General features: G+C 51.8%; 1 protein-coding gene across 1 annotated transcript in view; it reads right to left on the bottom strand.

Annotated features, from left to right (window-relative positions):
* ADAM12 (ADAM metallopeptidase domain 12) overlaps window positions 1-21,096 on the bottom strand; it is a 319,692-nt gene that overhangs the window by 4,671 nt on the left and 293,925 nt on the right. Inside the window, exons 19-22 of the mRNA XM_008274835.5 lie at window positions 19,159-19,294; window positions 18,430-18,538; window positions 14,565-14,744; window positions 1,726-1,856 (exon numbers count right to left, since the gene is read on the bottom strand). Coding sequence (XP_008273057.3) covers window positions 1,726-1,856; window positions 14,565-14,744; window positions 18,430-18,538; window positions 19,159-19,294 — 556 coding nt within the window. The remainder of the gene's footprint in view (window positions 1-1,725; window positions 1,857-14,564; window positions 14,745-18,429; window positions 18,539-19,158; window positions 19,295-21,096) is intronic.

The following is a 21,096-nucleotide window of genomic DNA, read 5'->3' as shown; positions in this document are numbered from 1 at the left end:
CGGTCAGAGGCCGAGGAGAACGACTTCTGTGGCTTCCGGGTCAGCTCCCACTGCCTCTCACACTGGGGCCTGTGAACCACGCTCTTGCCAGGGCTGCAAGATCCCCCCATGGCTTATGACTAACTCCTGCCGGAGAAGCCCTGTCCAAGGCCAGACTTCTCACCCCGAGAGACCCCAGGACAACACTGTCTAACTTTTCCAGCAGCCATGCCAAAAAAGAATTTTACTAACAAATTTCCTTTATATCTTAAGTATTATTTTTACCTGTCATCAATGCAAACTACATATATAATAGCCATTTTTGGGGTTACTATGGTCTTCAGAATCTGAGACCCAGCAAAGCTTAGCTTTTCCCATCCAGAGTGCACCTCGCAGCTACTGGACTGGGGCGCCGGGCTCTAGAGAACAAACAAAACTGGGCACACAGGATCCCTCGAAAACGAATTTGCAGGATGAGACCAGAATCGGCTCGCGCTGGTGTCAGCAGCCAGCAGAGCTAAGATTTGCTTAAGGGCATTTGAAAAAGGGGGACTGCCCCTCATCATGCCCGTGTAGTGTTTTTCCTCAAATAGAACACAGCAACTTTCAGGTCCACATGGAAGCCACAATGAAATAATTGGAATGCGGTGCAGCTTCTCTGTACTTAGACAGTCAGGAATGGAACCATTGTCCTGACCCTTTGGCCAGCTTCCCCTCTCAGATGTGGTAGGCAGCTCTTTCTCCTGCATCCCAAACGTTCTTCCCAAGAGCTACCATGGAGGGGGCCCAGTGCTGTGGTGTAATGGGTTGAGCCACCGCCTCCCATATGGGTACCAGGTCATGTCCCAGCTGCTCCACTTCTGACCCAGGGCCCTGCTAATGGCCTGGGAAAGCAATGGAAGGTGGTCCAACTGCTTGGGCCTCTGCACCCACGTGGGAGACCGGAAGAGGCTCCTGGCTTTGGATTTGCCCAGCTCTAGCCGTTGTGGCCATCTGAGGAGTGAACCAGCAGATGGGAGACCTCTTTCTCTCTCAAATCTTTAAAAATATTACTGGAAGTGATAAGTTTTGAGCATTCATTAACTTTGCTTTAATTTGTATTAGTCTAAGTTTAATCCTTAATATTGGCTAGGTTTAATAACCAGTTTGCAAAATTCCTAGAAATTTAATAGCTCTTGCCAACCAGTGTAGCTGGCTCCAGCATGCCGCTGAGTGAACCGCTCCACTTAAGCTACCACTCTGGGAACGCGTGACATTGAGCCACAATTGCTTCTGTCAACTGTGTGGGGAAGCCCCTCGTCAGGCCAGCTTACCTGCTGCCTGGCAGCTTCCTCACCTTTGCGTACCTCCCTTGTCTCATCTGTGTCCTCCAACCCTGCCTTAGGTCTTGGGACCCCAGGGCCTGGCAAGCTCAGCCAAGGTGGGGGTGAAGGTTCTGCAGGTGGATGTCCAGCCTTCCACTTTGGGAGATGTGCCTGGGCCCCTTCCCATTGCCGTGGCCCTCCGGAATGGACTACCTGGTTCTACTTCGTCTTGATCTCTCAGGTGCATTCGGGCCATGGCCAAGAGCCACCCGTGAGCCTGTGATAGGAGGCTCACGTTGACTGCTTCCTGGTTTCTTCAGTTCTACTGTGGATTGCGCCCAGCGTGGGGAGTGCAGAGGAGCATGGAGGAGACCACCATGCCCGTGTCCTGGCTCGGGTTAATTCGCTGTCCCCCAAAAGTGCGAGACACCCACACACCAACCTGACGGGTGCTTGGCGGGGCATGGACCCCTGCTGTGCCAGGGCCCTCGCTGAGGCGCTGGAGTGCCGGGCCATCCTGTTCAAAGGGTCTGCAGGCAGGGGCTTCTGAGGAGGGCTTGGCTTCCAAGTTCCCTGCAACACACAGATGTGCCTGGACTGAGCACTGCTCTGTGACGAGACCGTGACCTTGGGGACTGTCAGGGCCCTGAGAAGCTGGGGCTGCAGAACCAGATGGCACACTCCCCTCGCCACACAGGGAGGCGGGGAGCTGACCTTGGTTAACCTTCTTGCCCAAACCTGTAACATCTACCAGTTTTAGCTATAGCTACAAACGTGGGCGCGAGGGCCTTCAGCTCCCAGGCTGTTCCCAGCCTTGCGAGTACAGTGAGGTGGGGGTTCCTCTGCCAGTGCTCCCCAGGGAGGGCTGCAGACTCTCCTGTGCCTTCAGACTTCTCCAACCAGGAGACACTGGTGGAAATCTCCGTGCGCATCAGACCCACCTCTTCCATTTTGCCAGAACCGCGTACCAGGACTCGTTCAACTGAGTGGATTAGACAGGATGACCATCCGCTCTCCATCCACGCAGGGTCAGTAAAGCAAAGATGGGTCTAGACTGCTCAGTGAGGTGCCCTGAAGCTCTCCACCAAAGTGTGCAGATTAGTTCAAAGTTCAACACAGTCACTCAAAGGACAAATCCGAACCCAACATAAAGAAGCTAAGGGTGGGGTGCTCTTTGACCCGAAGCCAGAGAAGGTAGCAGAACATGAGACTAGGGGTACGCTACTCCGGGATTTATCCAAAGACCAGTGCTTTGGGACTTGTAGATGTCACCTGACTTCTCGGACCCCCAGATTCCTCTGGAAAAAGGGGAAGAAGAAAGATCCATCTCACGCATTGTTGGGAGGGGCCGATAAAAACGCCTAGGAAGTTCCCGACTCAGACAACACTTAACAGCTGCGTTCCTTCATGCCCCGAATCTTACAGTGAGAAATACAACAAAGAGAGGTTTCACCTAAACTAGAGGCCCCTTGTTTTCACGGGGCACCTCCCGTGGTTGCCCACAAGTAGGGGGAAGTGAATGAGCACTGGCTATAGCTCTCCTCTCGGACCCCGTCTGGGCATGGGAGCCAGGGTGCCTCCTCCTCTGGGCCTTGGAGCCATCATGGAGGCACAGAAAGGGGAGAGAACAGCGACTCAGCTCACCATCACAGGACCCAGGACTGCAGACCTCCAGGAAGGCTCAGACATGGTTGGAAAACATTAGGGTGGGGTTTCCCACAGCAGTCATCACCCTAAAGTGGCATCCTGGCAACAACTGCAGCTCAGCTGGGAGACCGCCACTGGACACGTCTCCGCGGAAGCCACCACGGAGGCCTGCAGACCACAGCTGTGCGGGAAGCACGCCAAGTGGGAACAGTGGGCAATCGGGGCTGAGAAAAAGCCACCGAGAAAGGGACATTTCCACATTAGTGTGCGCTGATGTCAGCATTAACGGGCTATGGGATAGAAAAACAGGACCAATCCCTTAGCTAAGAATAAGGGCCAGTGTGATGTGCCCAAGGGCACGGCTGTGCTTCTACCCATTCGGGAAGCAGGGGCTTCCTTTTTGGGAGGAAGGAGATGATGGTAGTTCCTTCCTTGTAGGGCTGACAGGCTTAGCTGAGACCAGAGTTCTTAGCAGAGCACCTGGCCTGCAGTAACTGGGGAGTGTCAGCTGCTGCTTTACTGCCGTGGTCAGTGTCGGGGTGAATTCAGCACCCCACAGCGCCATAACCCTACCGACAGACTTGGGTCATAAACCCAGGCAACCTCCGCTTCCTATAAGGGGGCCGGAAATCATGAGCTAGATGTCCGTGTGTAATGTAAGAATGAACGCACAGACCATAAAACACAGTCTTTGGGGATTAAATAATTCATTACTAAGTGATACTAATTTTGCTAAAGTATGACTAAGCGTTTAGTCTTGGCAATAAAGATAACGTCAGGTTTTTATTGCAAAGGAGAAAAAGCAGGGTATATATTACAGTATGTCACAATATATTTGGATTTATCATGGAAACGTAGGAGATAATTAGGTTGCCCATTTATTTAGGTTTGCCTGGGACATTCCTAATTTATGCTTGTGGTCCTGTTAAGGCATTAATCACACGCAGACACGTCTTCTGCTTTAGAAGCTGAATAACCTAGTTACCATAGTGCTAAAAGCCCGAACAGCTGAGAGGCTGACTGAAAGCCGTGACTTCAGACTTGGGGACAGCATGGGTCCCCATCTGTCCCCTCTTGCCACGCCGGGGCACGCTTTGGATGGACACATCAACCAGGTTCCACGCCAAGATGTTGCCTGGATAAAAGCCTGACTTCCCGCCAGGCTACAGACAAAATGACCTTGGGAGGGTGGGGCTGGCCAGGGAGACGCGCCCTCGCTGTCCAGAGGCCGCAGATCGGGCCATTCCTCGGCAGAAGGCACCAGCTCACATGCTTTGACCTCCGAGGAAGGCGCGCAGTTTCCGCGCTCTCTTTCAGGTGGTGCTTTTGCCTTCGCCACAACCTGCAAGTGGGCTTCCCCCGAGAAGTCCAACTCGCCACAGAGAATAAAGTGAGAGGAGCTAAGAAGGGACTCCACACCAGCTTACTCACGCTTGAGGAATTCAAACTTCACCCCTCTCCCCTTTCAACTTCTTCCAGGTATTAGAGAGGAGAAGCCCACGAATGCTGTTAAGCAGAGTTCTCCCATTCCTTCACATTTCCGCTCATGTTCTTGTAATTTTTTCCCCAGAGGTTTAAAAGTATTTTAAAACCCAAATATAACCTTGAGCGTTAGGAATTCACCACTGTTACCGGCTTCCACACACAAACAGGAGCAGAAGTGTCCATTCAGAGACATCCCTGCAGGATACATGGGCGTCATCACAGGACAAAGCCAGAGAGACTATGGAGGTCCCGGATGAGCTTGCCCAGGGCCCAGGGCGGCACAAACATCTCACTGTCCACACCCAGCCTGTCCGTCTGAAAGAAATCATGGGAATCAGAGCTATAGCACAGGCAGTTAACTATCATCCAACTACCAGAAGAACTCATAGGGGAAATACTTCAGAACAATAGATCAGGCAAGAATAATTTCAGGCCAAGACCCAAAGGCACCGGGAACAAAAGCAAAGATAGACCAAACATCATCAACTGCAGAGGTGCTGCAAAGCAAAGGAAACGAGAGAATCCCACAGAACAGAATATTTTCAAACTATACATCTGACTTGGGGTGAATAACCAGAACACAGAAGGAACGCAGTAGCAAAACAATCTGGCTGAAAATGGGCAATAAGTCTAAATGGATACTTTTCAAAGGAAAACGTACAAATAGCTAATAGTTACACGAAAGAGCGTTCAGCATCACTATCGGGAAAACGCCAGCCAAAACCACGATGAGGTATCTCCTCACTTCCGTTGGAATGGCCATTACCAAAAGGACAAGTGACAGCGTGGTATTGAGGATGCAGAGGACTCCTAGTCCTTGCACACTGTTGGTGGGAATGTGAATTAGTGCGGCCATTGTAGAGTGTTAGGGAGGTTCCTCGAAAAATGGAAGTACCCGCTAAGCCAGCAATCCCACTCCTGGTATCCATCCAAAGGACGTGGAAGCAATCGGCTGAAGAGACCACCGCACTCCAGTACCTGCAGCACTGCTCACAGCTGCCGAGCAGTGCCAACAACCTCGGGCTCCACCCACTGACAGGTAAAGAAAATGTGGTCCATATGCACATTGGAATACTACTTAGCCATGAAAGGATGAAATCCTGTCATTTGCAACAACATGGTTGGAACTGGAGCTCATTGCATCAAGTGAAGTAAGCCAGGCACAAAGGATAAGTACCACATGGTCTCAACACTCACATGGAATCTTGCACTACTGATCCAGTAGACTTGGAGAGTACAATCATGGTTATGAGAGGCTGGGAGAGAGCAGGAGGTGGGAAGCCATGGAGAACGGTTAATTAACAGGTACTAAGTTACAATTAGATGGGAGAAGTTTTGTTTTGCCTTTTCAGAAAAAGCGAGAAGAAAAGTTCGGAGTCTTTCACCATGAAATGAATGTTTGAGACAGACATGCTTACCCTGACTTGGATTTGCACAGTGAGAATGCATCTGAACGTCACGTGGTACCCAGGGAGTTTTTACATGTCAATTAAAACTCAAGTCGATAAAGGAAATTCATTTCTCTGAAGATCTGTTATGTGCATATTTTCTAATTTTAGATAGCTTCATTGAATTGTCACAAAGTCCAGTGAGACACAGCTACTATTACTGACATTTACAGAGGGGAAGTTCAAGGGACATTTCTGAGGTCCCAAGGGAACAACAGGGGCTCATTCACTTATAAAACCTCATTGAGGGTGGAGTTGAGGAAGCAGATAAATCGAATGAAACAAGCCAAGGGAGATAAGTACGTACACAAACACAATACATGGTATTGAGGATTATTAGGTGCTGATCTAGAACAGATCACTACCTTCGTTTTAAAATGGACCAAACCTTTGAAAAAATAAGAAACAGAAAAAAATGCTTTTGATCTTTGGGTGGTCAAGCCTGTCTAGAATACAGCAGTAAAACTGGCAAAGATGGAAAGGCAGCTGATGAAAACACAAAGCAAATGAACCCTAAACCGTGAAGGATGTCCTACCTCACTCGTGGGAAGAGAGATCCAGGAAGCTTCCATTCTTCATGTACCCTGCTGGTAAGAAAAACGCAGAACTCGCCGTGTCGGGGAGTAGGACCTCGGACAACCCCAGAGGCCCCCGTTCCTCTCTGCGCTGCTGCTTTCTCCTCCGGAGCCTCGGATGCACTTGTCCGGCCTCGGGAGGAGTGAAGGGTCCCCCCTGGAGCCGTCCAAAGCGGCTGGTCGGCTGCTCTGCCTCATCTGTCCGACTCCCGTGTGCAGCTGCCCTCTCCGCAGCACCCGTGCGCTCAGGAACTCATCCCGCAGACATCTCGGGCAAGAGCCTGCCTCTCAGAGGTAGCAAATGATTGGAAACATTCCCTGTGGCCTCTGGCAAGGAGCAGCCAAGCAAGTCATGCTACGTCTCTGCCATGAACTACGCAGCCAGCGAAGAGAATGAAGTAGGCGTGCACAGGACTGATGCCGGAGAACCAGGGCAGAGGTCAGCACGCAGCGCACCGCCCTTTGAATTTACCCCGCGTACATTAGGCGGATCAAGAGTGGGTGGCATTCTGGTGGCCGCTGGGTGCTGGGTAGACGGGTGTCTCTCTCCTCTCCTCTGCATGCATTTTCAGTGTCTTCACAGAGAGCAAGAACAGGGGCTTTGCTTCTGGAAGCCTCGTTACAGAGGTTGCTTCTGGAAGGGAACCTGGAGCCAGAGGTGGAGGCGGATGCCTCGGTTTCTGGATGACCCTTTACTTTTGATTACAGGCACACAGCACCTGTCGGCACATGTCAAGGAGGAAACATCAGGCATCTGTTTCTCACGTGCAAAGTGAGTGGAAAACGCTGTTGGAACATCACCATCACGTTCACGACTGCTCTCAGAGGCTTCCTGTTCCCGGAAATGATCTCTCTCCAGAGCGCACGGGGTGCTGCCACGGGTAACAGAGACCTCTAAAGACACTCGGTGGGCTTGCTGTGTCAGTAATTGGAATACGGCAGGAAAGCTGGAACTTCCAGAAGTACTGGGCAGGTGGCAGGGCGAGCCTAGCAGGAGTCCAAGCCCTGTTAGCCACATTTCAGGTTCATGGAGGAATGGACTCCAACTGTCATTAGTCCAAGACTCCTTGAGTGTGGTGGCCCCATAGAGAATGACAGATGACTTGATGCTCAGTATTGAAAATGCACAACCATTCAGCGTGGGCCCTACCCTCGACTGAGTTCCAGGGGCTTGGTCTGTGTGTGCCTTCGAGGCAGAAAACCAGGTAAGCAGGTAACTCCTTGCTAAGGCAGCAGGTGGGCAAGGGAGCAGCAAGAGCCAGGGCCCCGCCCCTCCCTGAAGATAGGACAGTGGACCTTGTACCCCGCGTCTGAAGCAGAGGAAGGTGCTCCTCTCCTCTAGGGTCACTTGGCTTTTGGACACCCCCTGGTGCCTTGAGCCCCGCGCCCCTGCCTCAGTGCCAGAGCCCAACCTGCTGCCCCCTAGGAAAGCGGCTTCCAGAATTCCGCCCTCACCTGGGCTTGGTGCGCCTGAATTCTTTCCCCACTGAATACGTATTATTATTATTATTATTATTATTTATTTTTTGACAGGCAGAGTGGACAGAGAGAGAGACAGAGAGAAAGTCTTCCTTTTGCTGTTGGTTCACCCTCCAATGGCTGCCGCGGCTGGCGCGCTGCAGCCGGCACACCACACTGATCCGATGGCAGGAGCCAGGTGCTTATCCTGGTCTCCCATGGGGTGCAGGGCCCAAGGACTTGGGCCATCCTCCACTGCACTCCTGGCCACAGCAGAGAGCTGGCCTGGAAGAGGGGCAACCGGGACAGAATCTGGCACCCCGACCGGGACTAGAACCCGGTGTGCCGGTGCCGCAAGGCGGAGGATTAGCCTAGTGAGCCGCGGCGCCGGCCCTACGTATTATTCTTATTTCAAAAATGAGAGCTGACCTTTCAGGTGATTTTAAAACACTACTGTAATTAGCCAGCAACATAAAATTGCTTACGGGCCACAGAAAGCTCCTCCGAGCCTCCTTAGACCCATCCTCAGCCCCGCCTGCAGCGGCCCCCGTTCCTCTCTGCGCTGCTGCTTTCTCCTCCGGTGCCTCGGATGCACTTGGTCCGGCCTCGGCAGGAGAGAAGGGTCCCCCCTGGAGCCGTCCAAAGCGGCTGGTCAGCTGCAAATGCCCGCTGCCTTGTGTTTCTGGCAGATCGATGGCGAATCACACACGAGTCAGCGCAGGGGCGAGTTCGGCACCGAGCAGAGAAGGGTTCTCGGGTGCTTCCTGCCGTGTGTGTGTCCAGCGTAGCAGACCAGACCCTCCTCCTCTCACCGCCCCGCCCACGGCTTTGCCACCCGTGCCTCCGGGCTATGCTTTGCTTCACGCGCAGGTTGTGGCCCTGGAGAGCTGGGCAGCAGCCGGCTAGCAGCCACGTGAAGGCACTGGAGGATTTGCCTGGAAAGTCGCTGACGGCAGAGCTTGTCTCCTTGGTCAGGGCCAGGATTCGGGTGGGGAGCTGGCGATCCAGGAGTGGGCTCACCAGGGAGGAAGTGGTGTTTCGCGAAGGTCCATGTGCGCACCAGAGTTGGTTCAGCTGTCCTCGGTTTTGAAAAGCCAGACAGAACATTTCACAGGAGCCCGAATGTCTTCTATAAAGAGTTAGCTTTCCCGTTCAACGTGAGGTTGACCGATGCGGGACTTTCGGCAGTGTTTTCTTTCCTTCTGGAATGTTTAGATGGTGGATTGGAATGAACCAGGCAGGGTTAGCTGTGTGTGTGTGTGTGTGTGTGTGTGTGTGTGTGTGATGTGGTGTAGGCAGGGCATGGGGCGTTCTGCGGGGCAGCATCCGTGGATTCAATCTGTGCTGCCAAACAAGGACCCCTCCAAACACTCCCCCGGCACCTGCATGAGATTAATCCCAGTCGGCTATGTGTGATGGGAGAGAAATCATGGGCTTAATCTATAGCACATGTTTCGGAAAAGTTCCAGACAGACACCAGCCTGGAGTGAGAACTGTGGATTTTTCAGTGACTAATGTTTGAAGGGTAACATTTCCTTAGTTTCATAAAAACAGAACGAAAGTGTTTTTGGGGATCTGCTTCAGAGAGGGCCTGGAAGGGGTGACCTGTGGGCACGCTCACTGCTGCTGGGAGGTGAGAGCCAGAGAGAGGAGCGTCTTCCCTTGGGTCACACCGTCAGGGGCAGCCCTACTTGGACAGGTGGCGGGAGGAATCCACTGGGAAGGCGCTCATGGGCCGTGTGCAGACCTGCAACACACATGCACAGTACTGAGCACTGCTCGTCTCCTGGGGTTCATAGCTTTCATCAGATCCTCAATAAAGTCCAAAAAGTTGAGGAGGTGCCCACTGCCTCCCACCAGTGTAAATCCAGGCAAACTAGAAAAGCAAACGCTGAAGAGCTGTCAACGGCCAACAAGATAAACAGAAGAAATTCTATGTGGGTCCTGATAACAGACTACAAGCATGACAGGAATGGGAGAGTCCACAAAGGCAGAGACTAATACATTTAATATTCAAAGTCAGAATTCTTCTTATGCTAACAAAATCAAAATAAAATGACTTTAAACTACATCATTTGTTTAAAAAGAAATTCCTATAAATCAGGAATAAAAACTCTGCCTCTCAAATTGAAGAAAAACTAGGCAAGGGTTAGGAACAGACAATTCACAGAAGAAATACAGTTAATGGCAGTGGAATGCTGGAGCTGGCTGGTACTAACTCCTGACAGCCAATTCCCTACTCCTTGTTCAGTGATGTCACGTTAATGGCTTGAAATTGGACATGGTAGGGGTTTTCACAGCAGAGAAATCAGCTATAAATCAGGGCTGTTCGTATGTTTTTTTTTTTTTTTTTCCCAAAGATCCAGTTTACTAGCTTACCACTGGCTAATAGATGTATCAAAAGGAGTTTGAGTATATCAGTAATCAAATAAACACAAAAAGAAGGGATAAGTATATTTCATCCATTCCCAAGTCCTGCTAATTAAAGACGTCTGGAAAAAACTCTTAGCAACTGAGAGAAGACCCTGAGAACTGGAAAAAGTGAAGCACACTGGCTCAGAGCCCAACAGCTACTCAGCGCTCATTCTCATGCTCGGTTTTGTTTTTGTCCTTTCATGCATCTTGGTGTGGGTTCTGGAGACGCCCACAACCTGGAAATCACTAGTGGCACCAAACAAACAAACAAACAACCCGTAAAGCAAAACACTCAGAAAAGCCTGCCCCTTCCGGTCCTGAAAGAGCAGCTTTAGCCTCCTCGGTCTGACTGCAGCTCGATGCCAGAGAAAAGCCACGTCCCCCCCCGCCCCCCGCACCCAGCATCACGGCCATCTCTGCTTTCCATCCCTCCCTGCAGTAATGGCCACGTCCTCCTCTGGGATGCAGCCTGGACAGCACTTTTAATGGACCTCTCACTTCCACAGAATCCAAAAGAAAGAAGTACCAAAAGAAGAAACCGATCAGCCCAGACTTCTATATCCAGCAAAAATGTCCCTCAGGCATAAAGGCAAAGTGAAGACATTCTCAGATCAAGGAAAACCAAGACAACTGGTCACCCACAGACTCGCTTTCAAAGAATGGCCAGGGGGGCCAGCGCTGTGGCTCACTTGGTTAATCCTCCGCCTGTGGCGCTGGCATCCCATATGGTGCTGGGTTCTAGTCCTGGTTGCTCCTCTTCCAGGCCAGCTCTCTGCTGTGGCCCGGGAGGGCAGAGGAAGATGGCCCAGGTGTTTGGGCCCTGCACCCGCATGGGAGACCAGGAGAAGCACCTGGCTCCTGGCTTCAGATTGCCACAGTGCCAGTGGTTGCGGCCATTTGGGAAGTGAACCAATGGAGGGAAGACCTTTCTCTTTCTCTCTCTCTCTCTCTCTCTCTCTCTCTCTCACTGTCTATAACTCTACCTGTCAAATTAAAAAAAAAAGAATGGCCAGGGGCTGGCACTGTGGTGCAATGGGTTAAAGCCCCGGCCTGCAGCGCCGGCATCCCATATGGGTGCCGGTTCGAGTCCTAGCTGCTCCTCTTCCAGTCCAGCTCTCTGCTGAGGCCTGGGAGGGCATTGGAAGATGGCCCAGGTGTTTGGGCCCTGCACCCGCATGGGAGACCAGGGAGAAGCACCTGGCTCCTGCTCCTGGCTTCAGATTGGCGCAGTGCCAGTGGTTGCGGCCATTTGGGAAGTGAACCAATGGAGGGAAGACCTTTTTCTCTCTCTCTTTCTCACTGTCTATAACTCTACCTGTCAAAAAAAAAAAAAAAAAAAAAAAAGAATGGGAGGGGCTGGCACTTTGGTGTAATGGGTTAAAGCCCCAGCCTGCAGCGCCGGCATCCCGTATGGGTGCCAGTTCAAGTCCTGGCTGCTCCTCTTCCAATCCAGCTCTCTGCTATGGCCTGGGAAAGCAATAGAAGATGGCTCAAGTCCTTGGGCCCCTGCACCTGCATGGGAGACCCGGAAGAAGTTCCTGGCTCCTGATCAGCTCAGCTCTGGCCGTTGCAGTCATTTGGGGAGTGAACCAGTGGATGGAAGACCTCTCTCCCTCTCTCTCCCTCTCTCTCGCTCTGGCTCTGGCTCTCTGTGTAACTCTTTCAAAGAAGTAAAATAATTCTTAGAATGGCCATAGGAGGTTTTCCAAACAGGAAAGATACTGGAGAAACATGGATCATCAACAGTGAAGAACGAACAGAAGTGGCAGATACTTGGGTGAACGCAGTAGGCTCTTCCATACGTTATGTTTGGCTGGAAGCAAAAATGGTGTCATCTGACGTGGTTCTCATCGCACATGAAAGTGGGATCGAGGCATCTCCGTTACAGAGAGGAGGACAGAAGGAACGGAACGGTCCTGTATTCCACCTGAAGCGGTCAGAGACTGAAGCCAGCAGACTGTCACCATGTGCACGTCCTTGGCCTGTAGAGGCCGTTTCAGCCATGGCTGAGCAGGGGCTCCCGACGTGTGGTGCTGTGTGAAGACACGATCACGTGGTCTCTTACGGGCCAGGCATGCTGACAGGTATCTTACAAGGCACAGCAAAATCTCGTCTCACCTGACAAGGGATCATCCCGCCCAAAATGCTGATATTGAGAAACCCTGTCCAAGATCAGTCATACCAAAAACTACATAAAGATACAGGCTCGAAAACACTGTAGAGAAATCAACATGGAAAACTACGAAAAGTTCAACTAAACCACAGGCAAGGCGGAGTATAATGAACAAAAATTGGAGGAAGCAAACAATATTATAGTTAAATCCTAACGTGACAATAACTGCATTACATGTAAATGGTGTGAACAACCTATTAAAATACAATGACTGACAGAACGGATGGGAAAAACGTGAACCAAATAATGTGTTGATAAGCAATTGTTTTCAAATATTGTGCCATAGGAAGGGTAAGAGGATAGAAAAATATCTTCCTTGCAGATAAATTAAAAAAAAAAAAAACCTAGAGAGGATTTATTCACATCAGATGAAATAGATTTTAGAACAGATTACCAAAGCTAGACATTAAATAATGATAAAGTTTAATTCACCAAGAGGATACAGCACTCCTAATTGTGTGTATCATAAAAAACAGAACATATGAGGCAAAAAACTGATGAACTAAATTGACACACAATTATAGCTGGAAACTTCAACATCTCCTCTCAATAACTGATAGATTAAAATCGAGGTATTTGACAAAAAGTGAGGTAGTCTGTCAAACTGCAAGGCTTTGAAATGTTCAGACTGATTTAGTGCTAGCAAAGTGATGTGAGAAAGACAGTGTTGTAACAAATGTATGTGACGGTTCTGAAAAAACATTTAATCTCCATATCATGGGCTTCAAAAGGTCATACCATGTTTCCAACTAAATGTTTCATTTTTAAGATTCTCCTAAGAGAAAAATTAAACCCCGAAATCTATCTGCCTAGACCTGCATAACAGAGATGTTCTAAGAACATCAGAGATGATCGGTCAGCTTTTCACCGCTACAGCGGGTGCCCGAGAGGATCTACCTGCGAGGGAAAGAGGCTCATTTGCAGCTCACAGTTTTGGAAGCTCACTCCGGCTCAGGTGGGCGTCTTCGGTTTGGTGTCGGGTGAGGAGGGCACGGTGTGTGCAGAGGAGCGGAAACAGAGCACGCGGCAGGCAGCGAGGCTCGCCTTCCACAACCAATCCTCTCGTGGGAAGCACCTTGCAAGGCCACACCCCCAGCACCCAGCAACCCCAGACCTCCCGCCAGGCCCCCTCCTGCACACCACAACTGCATCCATCTTCACCCTCCCAGCACCCCAACCCACGGCCCTGGAGTTTCAAGTCCTGCATGGGTTAGGGAGACAGATCGCATTCAAACTACAGCAAGAGATAGCCAAATACGCCCAGTACTTGGCAAATACTTAAAAAAAAATCCCATCTTCAATTATAGAGCTTTCATTAAAATAACATTTTTGAATGCCATGGTAAATGTGAATGACTTGAAGGCAGAAAAGCAATATGTATAAAAGTTATGTACACAGAGGGTGATCTAAATTATGCTAAAATATACCTAACTGTAAATACATAAAAATTGCTAGAAGGAAACTAGTGACAGCAATGAAAAATCACCAGTGATTATGACGTCTTCGTGTTTTTCTTTTGCTTGATCCCTGCTTCCCCTCAAGTTTCCTGTTGTGAACCGTCACAGTCATGGTCAAAGCAAACTGTTACTTGCACAAAGAGCATAAAAGCTGACACGCTAGACACAGAGTATCCAATGCCGTGCTGGGACAGAGAAACTCCATAGGTGGCAAATATTTATAAACAGTTTTGAAAATGAAAAATGGTGTGCACAGTCATGATTGTCCCTCAGGGTGGCCACCTGTTCTGGATTCCCTGTCTGTTTTATTGTCCAAGCCTAATTATTAATAGTGCCACCTGCTGTACTCAAAAGTGCCATGATGTAGAAGATAAGTTGCATGGGTATCTTAACTGTTCTGAATATAAATAACAGTAAATTACAATGTACTCGACCCTTACTGTAGTCAAGGACCTGAACTAAATACTCTATGTGGAGGCTGGCGTTTAGCCACCCGAGTACCTGAATTATTTCCATTTCATAGAAGCTCTGAGAAGCGAAGCGGCTCACCCACGTTTGCACGTCAGCAACAGGCAGGATCTGGGTTTGACCCACTTCCCGTCAAAGTGAGCACCGGGGCTTACCTGGGCTTGCCTGAGCGCAGGGTTGGCGGGCAGGGGTCTGGCAGGGACACTGGGTGCCCGAGGGACCTGGTGCAGGGGCGGGAGCACTCGCTGAGGTGACTGGGGCACAGGGACGTCACGGTCGTTAAGGGGTCTGCTGATGTCGACGTTCGGACACTGTGGCCATCTCCTGGGACTGTCCTGTGGGTCAGAGCCAAGAGCCACGCCGAGATGGGTTTCACATTTAAATGACTCGAACCTAGGGATGTTAGCAAGAATCCCTGCCGGAGGAGCAGGGCAACTCATCTGCTGCAGCTACCTGAGGGCGTGCTCAAGAAATCTAGAAACTTCCCACCCTCCTTTCCCCCGAATCTAAAATAGAGGATTGATTTCAAAAAAAAGCTGGTGTGATGAACAAAGAGGCGCAGGACACTGAGAAGTGCCACGTATGGAGCCACGAACTCAGGTCTCAGGGGAGTGAGTCACCCAGACGAGGTGTAGAACAGGACGTGGCTGGCTGAGTGTGCCCAGGTCAGTGACAGCAAGGAGACAGGAGCCCCAGCAGCCAGGTGAGGGCAGGGGCTTGCGTCTGGAGACTGTCACACGGTCCCCTTGCTTTTGGAGGCAAAACTCAACAGCTGAAGTGAGGGACTCCTCCTCCCTCCTCTTCTCTCTCCCCCTTTATAAAAAGCTGTTCTGCTGAGGTATAACTGACGAGGAGTTAAGTGTGCATCTTCCAACTGTACAATCAGGCGATTCTGGACCCATGCGACACGTGTGAAACCGTCACGGCTGGCACAGCAGTGAACATGTGCCCCAGCCCGGCGTCTCCGCCTCCGCCTTCCCTCCCACGCCGCCAGCCCCTCATCCACACGGGGCTTGCAGTTTTGAGACTTTTGTTTTTTTGACAGGCAGAGTGGACAGTGAGAGAGACAGACAGAGAGAAAGGTCTTCCTTTTTGCCATTGGTTCACCCCCCAATGGCCGCTGCGGCCTGCGCACCACGCTGATCCGAAGCCAGGAGCCAGGTGCTTCTCCTGGTCTCCCATGGGGTGCAGGGCCCAAGCACTTGGGCCATCCTCCACTGCACTCCCTGGCCACAGCAGAGAGCTGGCCTGGAAGAGGACAGAATCCGGTGCCCCGACTGGGACTAGAACCCGGTGTACTGGCACCACAAGGCGGAGGATTAGCCTAAGTTTTGAGACTTCTACATAAGTGGGCTCATAGAGGATGTCATCCTTTTCCGTTTGACTTCTTTCACTTGGAGTAAATATTCTGAGATTCTCCCACAATGCACCTGTGAATGGTTCCGCCCATCTTAGGGTTGCATTCCATTCTCCCACAATGCACCTGTGAGTGGTTCTTCCCATCTTAGGGTTGCATTCCATTAAGTAAATGAGCCAGTTTGTTTATTTCACCTGTTGATGGGCATTTGGGTCATGTCCAGCTTTTGCCTCTTAAAAATGAAGCCAATTTTGCTAAAGTCCCACGTTTGAGGCTAGAAGGCGGTAAAGGCTATCAGGAATGGTAGTGGACACCAACACTCTACTCTTGCTCGACATTTTCTGTTTTTTGAGTTACAGAGAGGCGGGGAGAGAGAGAAATCTTCTATCCACTGGTTCACTCCCCAAATGGCTGCAGTGGCCAGGGTGAGGCCAGGCCAAATCCAGGAGCCAGGAGCTTCTTCCAGGTCTCCCACATGAGTGCAGGAGCCCAAGCACCTGGGCCATCCTCCACTGCCTTCCCAGGCTATTAACAGGGAGCTGCATCAGAGCAGCCGGGACTCGAACCAGTGCCCACATGGGATGCTGGGCTGCAGATGGAGCTTAGCCCACTTTTTCACAATGCCGGCCCCATCGGCATATGGGGCAGGTGCTGGGTGTAGCATCCCACATCCCTAGGTTTGAGTCAATTCCCACTGCCTGATTTCTGCTAATGTGCACCTGGGAGGCGGTGGGTGACAGTCCAAGTGGTTGGGTCCCCGGCTCACCTGGGAGACCTGGATTGAGTTCCTGGTTCCAGCATTTGGCCTGGCTCAGCTCCAGCTGTTGAGGGTACTTGGGAGTAGACCAGTGGGTGGGAGATCTCTCTCTCCCTCTCTCTCCCTCTCTCTCCCTCTCTCTCCCTCTCTCTCTCTCTCCCTTTCTCCCTCCCTCCCTCCCTCCCTCCCTTTCTCACTCTCTCTCCCTCTCTCTCTCTCTCCCTCTCTCTCCCTCTCTCTCCCTCTCTCTCCCTCTCTCTCCCTCTCTCTCCCTCCCTCTCCATCTCTCTCCATCTCTCCCTCTCTCTCCCTCTCTCTCTCCCTTTCTCCCTCCCTCCCTCCCTTGCAAATAAATAACCAGTTTCTTTCCTATGGAATCTGTGATGATGATGTTTTTGCAGTCCTTTCTCATTTAACGTCAATCTCGTTCACGGTCATAGTCTGGACTCTCACTGAGTTCCATAGTCAGGAATTCCTGTGGAGAGGCTGGTATTTGACACAGAGGTTTAGAAGCTGCCTGCGATTGCCCGTAAGTGCCTGGGGTTCAAGTCTCAACTCTGATCCCCATTCCGGCATCCTGGGAGGCAGCAGGTGCCAGCTCAGGTAATTGAGTCCGTGCCACTCACGTGGGTGACCTGGACTGACTCTCCAGCTCCCAGCGTGGACATCTGCAGAGTGACCCCACATATGAAATAGAGGAATTGATTTTTTTTAAATTTAGATTTTAAAAAAAGGTATACCTTTCTCTCTGTCTCTCTCTCTCTAACTCTGCCTGTCAAAAAAAAAAAAAAAAAACTGGTATAATGAACAAATAGGTGCCCGACACTGGAGACTCCCGAGTGAAGCACGGACCCGGGTCTCGGGAGTGAGTCACCCAGACGAGGTGTGGAAAGCGCATAGCCCGGCTAAGTGTGCTGAGGTCAGTGTCAGTGGGGAGGACCCAGGGGAAGAAGAGACAGGACCGGGGCCGGCGCTGTGGTGCAGCGGGTTTACACCCTGGCCTGAAGCACTGGCATCCCATATGGGCACCGGTTCGAGACCCTGCTGCTCCACTTCCCATCCAGCTCTTTGCTATCGCCTGGGAAGGCAGTGGAAGATGGCCCATGTCCCTGGGCCCCTGCACCCACGTGGGAGACCTGGAGGAAGCTCCTGGCTTTGGATCGGCTCAGCTCCAGCCATTGTGGCCAATTGGGGAGTGAACCATCGGATGGAAGACCTCTCTCGCTGCCTCTCATCTCTCTGTGTAACTCTGATTTTCAAATAAATAATTAAATGTTTTTAAAAAAGAAGAGACATGACCCCAGCAACCAGGGCCAAAGCTCCCTCCTTTCTTGTAGCTACATTAAAAAAAAATCAACTTGGGGTAAAAAACAAACCAGAGTGAATTCAAGCAATAATTCACCGGGGTATCAGAAAAATCAAGAGACAGTAAGCGGGGGGCCTGAGCAGCTATTGGTTAAGGGTCCAGAACATGGACGCCCAGGGTGGGCAGGGCCCGCACAGCTCAAGCTGCAGCGAAACGGGCTCAGCTGAGACTGGCGGACCTGTCTGCAACATTTGGTAAGGGACAGTGCGCTGAGGGAACTCCCCCAAACCTGGCTGCTGGCTTGGAGACCTCGGCAGGGCCCTACCGTCCGAGGCTTGCTCAGACTGCGGACCCCGTGGGCCCCTGGGAATGTGGCTGGTCCCGGGGCCTGGGGGGTGATGGCTCTCAACATGCCAGACACCTGTCCCGCAGGGGATGGAGTGGGGCCACCCTGCCGGTCCTGACCGTCACCAGCACCTGTGGCATTGAGTGTGCTGGATGGGTGTTTCACAGGCAGCACATCTAGGGTCCCATCCCTATTCAGTCTCTTACGGAAAACCTCACGCACGCACTGCGTTCCTGTGTTTGTCCAGGACTTACCTTTGATGTGTTGGGACGCAGCTGCCTGCTCATCAGACCTTTGCCGAGGTGGGCGAGGTGAGCCTGGCCAGCCTGGGAGCCGCTGGGTGGCCGGGCGGGACGCACGCACCTGCAACACAGCCCCACACGTGTGACCACGGGCGCTCCCCCTTCTCGTGAACTGCCTGCGTTGTGGTCATGGTGACACTCCGCACATAATTGACTTATTCTAATTCAGTGCAGTGAACATGCAAAGGAAGAATGATCCGACAGTCGCCCCAGATTAGGAAGTAGGTGGCGACTGCCAGCTATTCTGCCGGGCGAGTTCTGCAGCCCCTGGGACAGCCGCTTTGTGACGGACTCCCAAGAGATGTCGCCTATGAAACTGACATGTCAGCGGTCACATGTGTGGAGCCACGGGGCTCAGACACTGCGGACACACACAGACACACCCTGGAGAGGACAGTGCAGGGCTCCCAGGTCTCGCAGCAGTTACTAACGTAAGGCTGGGAGAAAACACATCAGCACCTTCCCTATTTAAGTATTGAACGGCAAATAGTTTGAAGGGAAAGTCAAAGGGGCACTGGCCCGTCAGAAATTAAAAAAAGAAACCGAGCAAACTGAAAAGCCCTGCGTCTCAGCGTCCAGAAAACCTGCGCTGTCTTTGGCGAGGCGAATGAGGCGACGTGGTTGGCGGCACAGCCCCCCGGCCACCGCGCCTTGGAGCAACGATGCCCCGACCCCAGGTACCTTAGCTTCTCAAAGGTGGTCTTCTTGTTTGTGAACAGCAGTCGGACCAAGGTCTTCCTTTTGAGGTAAACCACAAACCCAGCGGCGAGAAGGCACAGGATGGTCGCCAGGATTGCTATGGTTAAGCCTTGGTTATCTGAAACAGAGCACATGTGACTCATGGAAGCAGGCCGTTACGATGAGAAATGGGGGGATCAAATTGTGACATTTATGGCGGAGCGAACTTTGAAGGAGCAGAGAGGGAGGGGGCTCACCCCTGAATGGTGGTCTCATAAACTGGTCTACTTCAAAGGTCGTGCGCGAGCTTCCGGTCATGCTGCCATCACGCAGACCAGTCTGGGGCTTGCTACGCAGGAAGAGCCTGGTGGGAGGGACCAGGGTGGGCCACACAGGCTCCCGACATGTGACAGCAGCCGTGGCAGGAAGGGACAGGCAGCCAACGCACATCTCATCAGAATCAAGGCGAATCCCAGCTAAAACCTTCGCAGCCCTCATCTCAATTGTGCAACTCCCAGCCCCTGCCTCTCATTCTTCAGTGGTAGGCTTGGCTTTGTCACTTTGTATATTTTTAAGAGGAGACTTATTTCTGGGCATCTCAAATTAGTAAGAAAAAGAAAACTACAGGGCTTAAACAAAATGCTCAATTTTCTTGGTCATGTTTGGGTCTTTTTTTTTTTTTTTTTAAAGGTTTTATTTATTTGACAGAGAGAGAGAGAGAGAGAGAGAGAAAGGTATTCCCTCCATTGGTTCACTCCTCAAGTGGCCACAATGGCTAGAGTTGCACCCATCTGAAGCCAGGAGCCAGGTGCTTCCTCCTGGTCTCCCATGGGGTGCAGGGCCCAAGCACTTGGGCCATCCTCCGCTGCACTCCCTGGCCACAGCAGAGAGCTGGCCTGGAAGAGGGGCAGCCGGGACAGAACCCGATACCCATATGGGATGCCGGCACTGCAGGCAGAGGATTAACCTACTGCATCACAGTGCTGGCTCCATCTTGGTCATGTTAGGTTCTTAAAAATCAGCCACTGGAGGCAAAACCCTCTCTCTGGAGACGTTTGTCTCGACGATAAAAATCAGCATGTTGGTGATTTGATGCCATTTGTCGAGGACGTCTAAGGGACCTCTCAAGGCGTGGGAAGGGAGGGGGCATCGAGCCTCAGCCTGGCCTGGCTACAGCCGTGTCAGAGGCAGACACCCAGGGGCACAGCTGGGCGACCGTGCAGTTTCACCTGAACTTGGATCTCTGTCCAAGCACCTCACTTTGCAGCCATGACCAGGGTGTGCTTCACGTAGTGGGTGCACAGATGGCCTTGTAGGCTGCTGGGGCTGAGTGAGGGTGACGGAAGTCACCCAGTTCCAACCCCCAACCCTGACCTCCCGACTCAGCTGTGCAGCAACCCCCACTGTGGGGGAGCAAGACCTGCACCCCAGTCTCTGGACTGCACTGCCCAACACCCCCAGGGATGTGTCCCAGCCCAAGGAGGACAATCAACATACATCAGCCAGGATTCCCTGCTGGCGTTCCTGGACTCGTGGGTAAAACGTCACTCAGACTCCAGCCAGCTATCACAGGGCCAGGCTCTGGCTAGAGTTCTGTTGTCTCACGACACAGCTGTCTAAAAAGTGGGCAGCAAAAGTCTTGGTTCCCTAAAATCAGCCGGGAAGTCTCACCCTGATCGGTTTACACAATCAGACATTTGCTGCCCCTGCTCCCCCCACTCAGCTGGCTGTTTCCACGGCTGCCTGGTTCTGCTAAGGGAGCCCATCCACCAAGCTGCTCAGGCCCCAGCCTCGGGCGGTGCTGTGGTCCACGGCTTTCATCATCAGAAGGAGCATTGAGCACCGCGTCCTGGGATCAGCCTTCTACGTCCCCTCCTGGGCCAAACTCCTCGTCTTAGCCCACCCTGCAGATCCCAATAGGTGGCAGCTCCTGCCCATGGG

The sequence above is a fragment of the Oryctolagus cuniculus genome, chromosome 15, assembly GCF_051225735.1.
Source record: "Oryctolagus cuniculus isolate XC-2025 breed Fujian yellow rabbit chromosome 15, ASM5122573v1, whole genome shotgun sequence".
NCBI classification, from domain to species: Eukaryota; Metazoa; Chordata; class Mammalia; order Lagomorpha; family Leporidae; genus Oryctolagus; species Oryctolagus cuniculus.
Note: the sequence above shows the minus strand (reverse complement) of the source record. Positions and strands in the feature narration are given on the sequence as shown.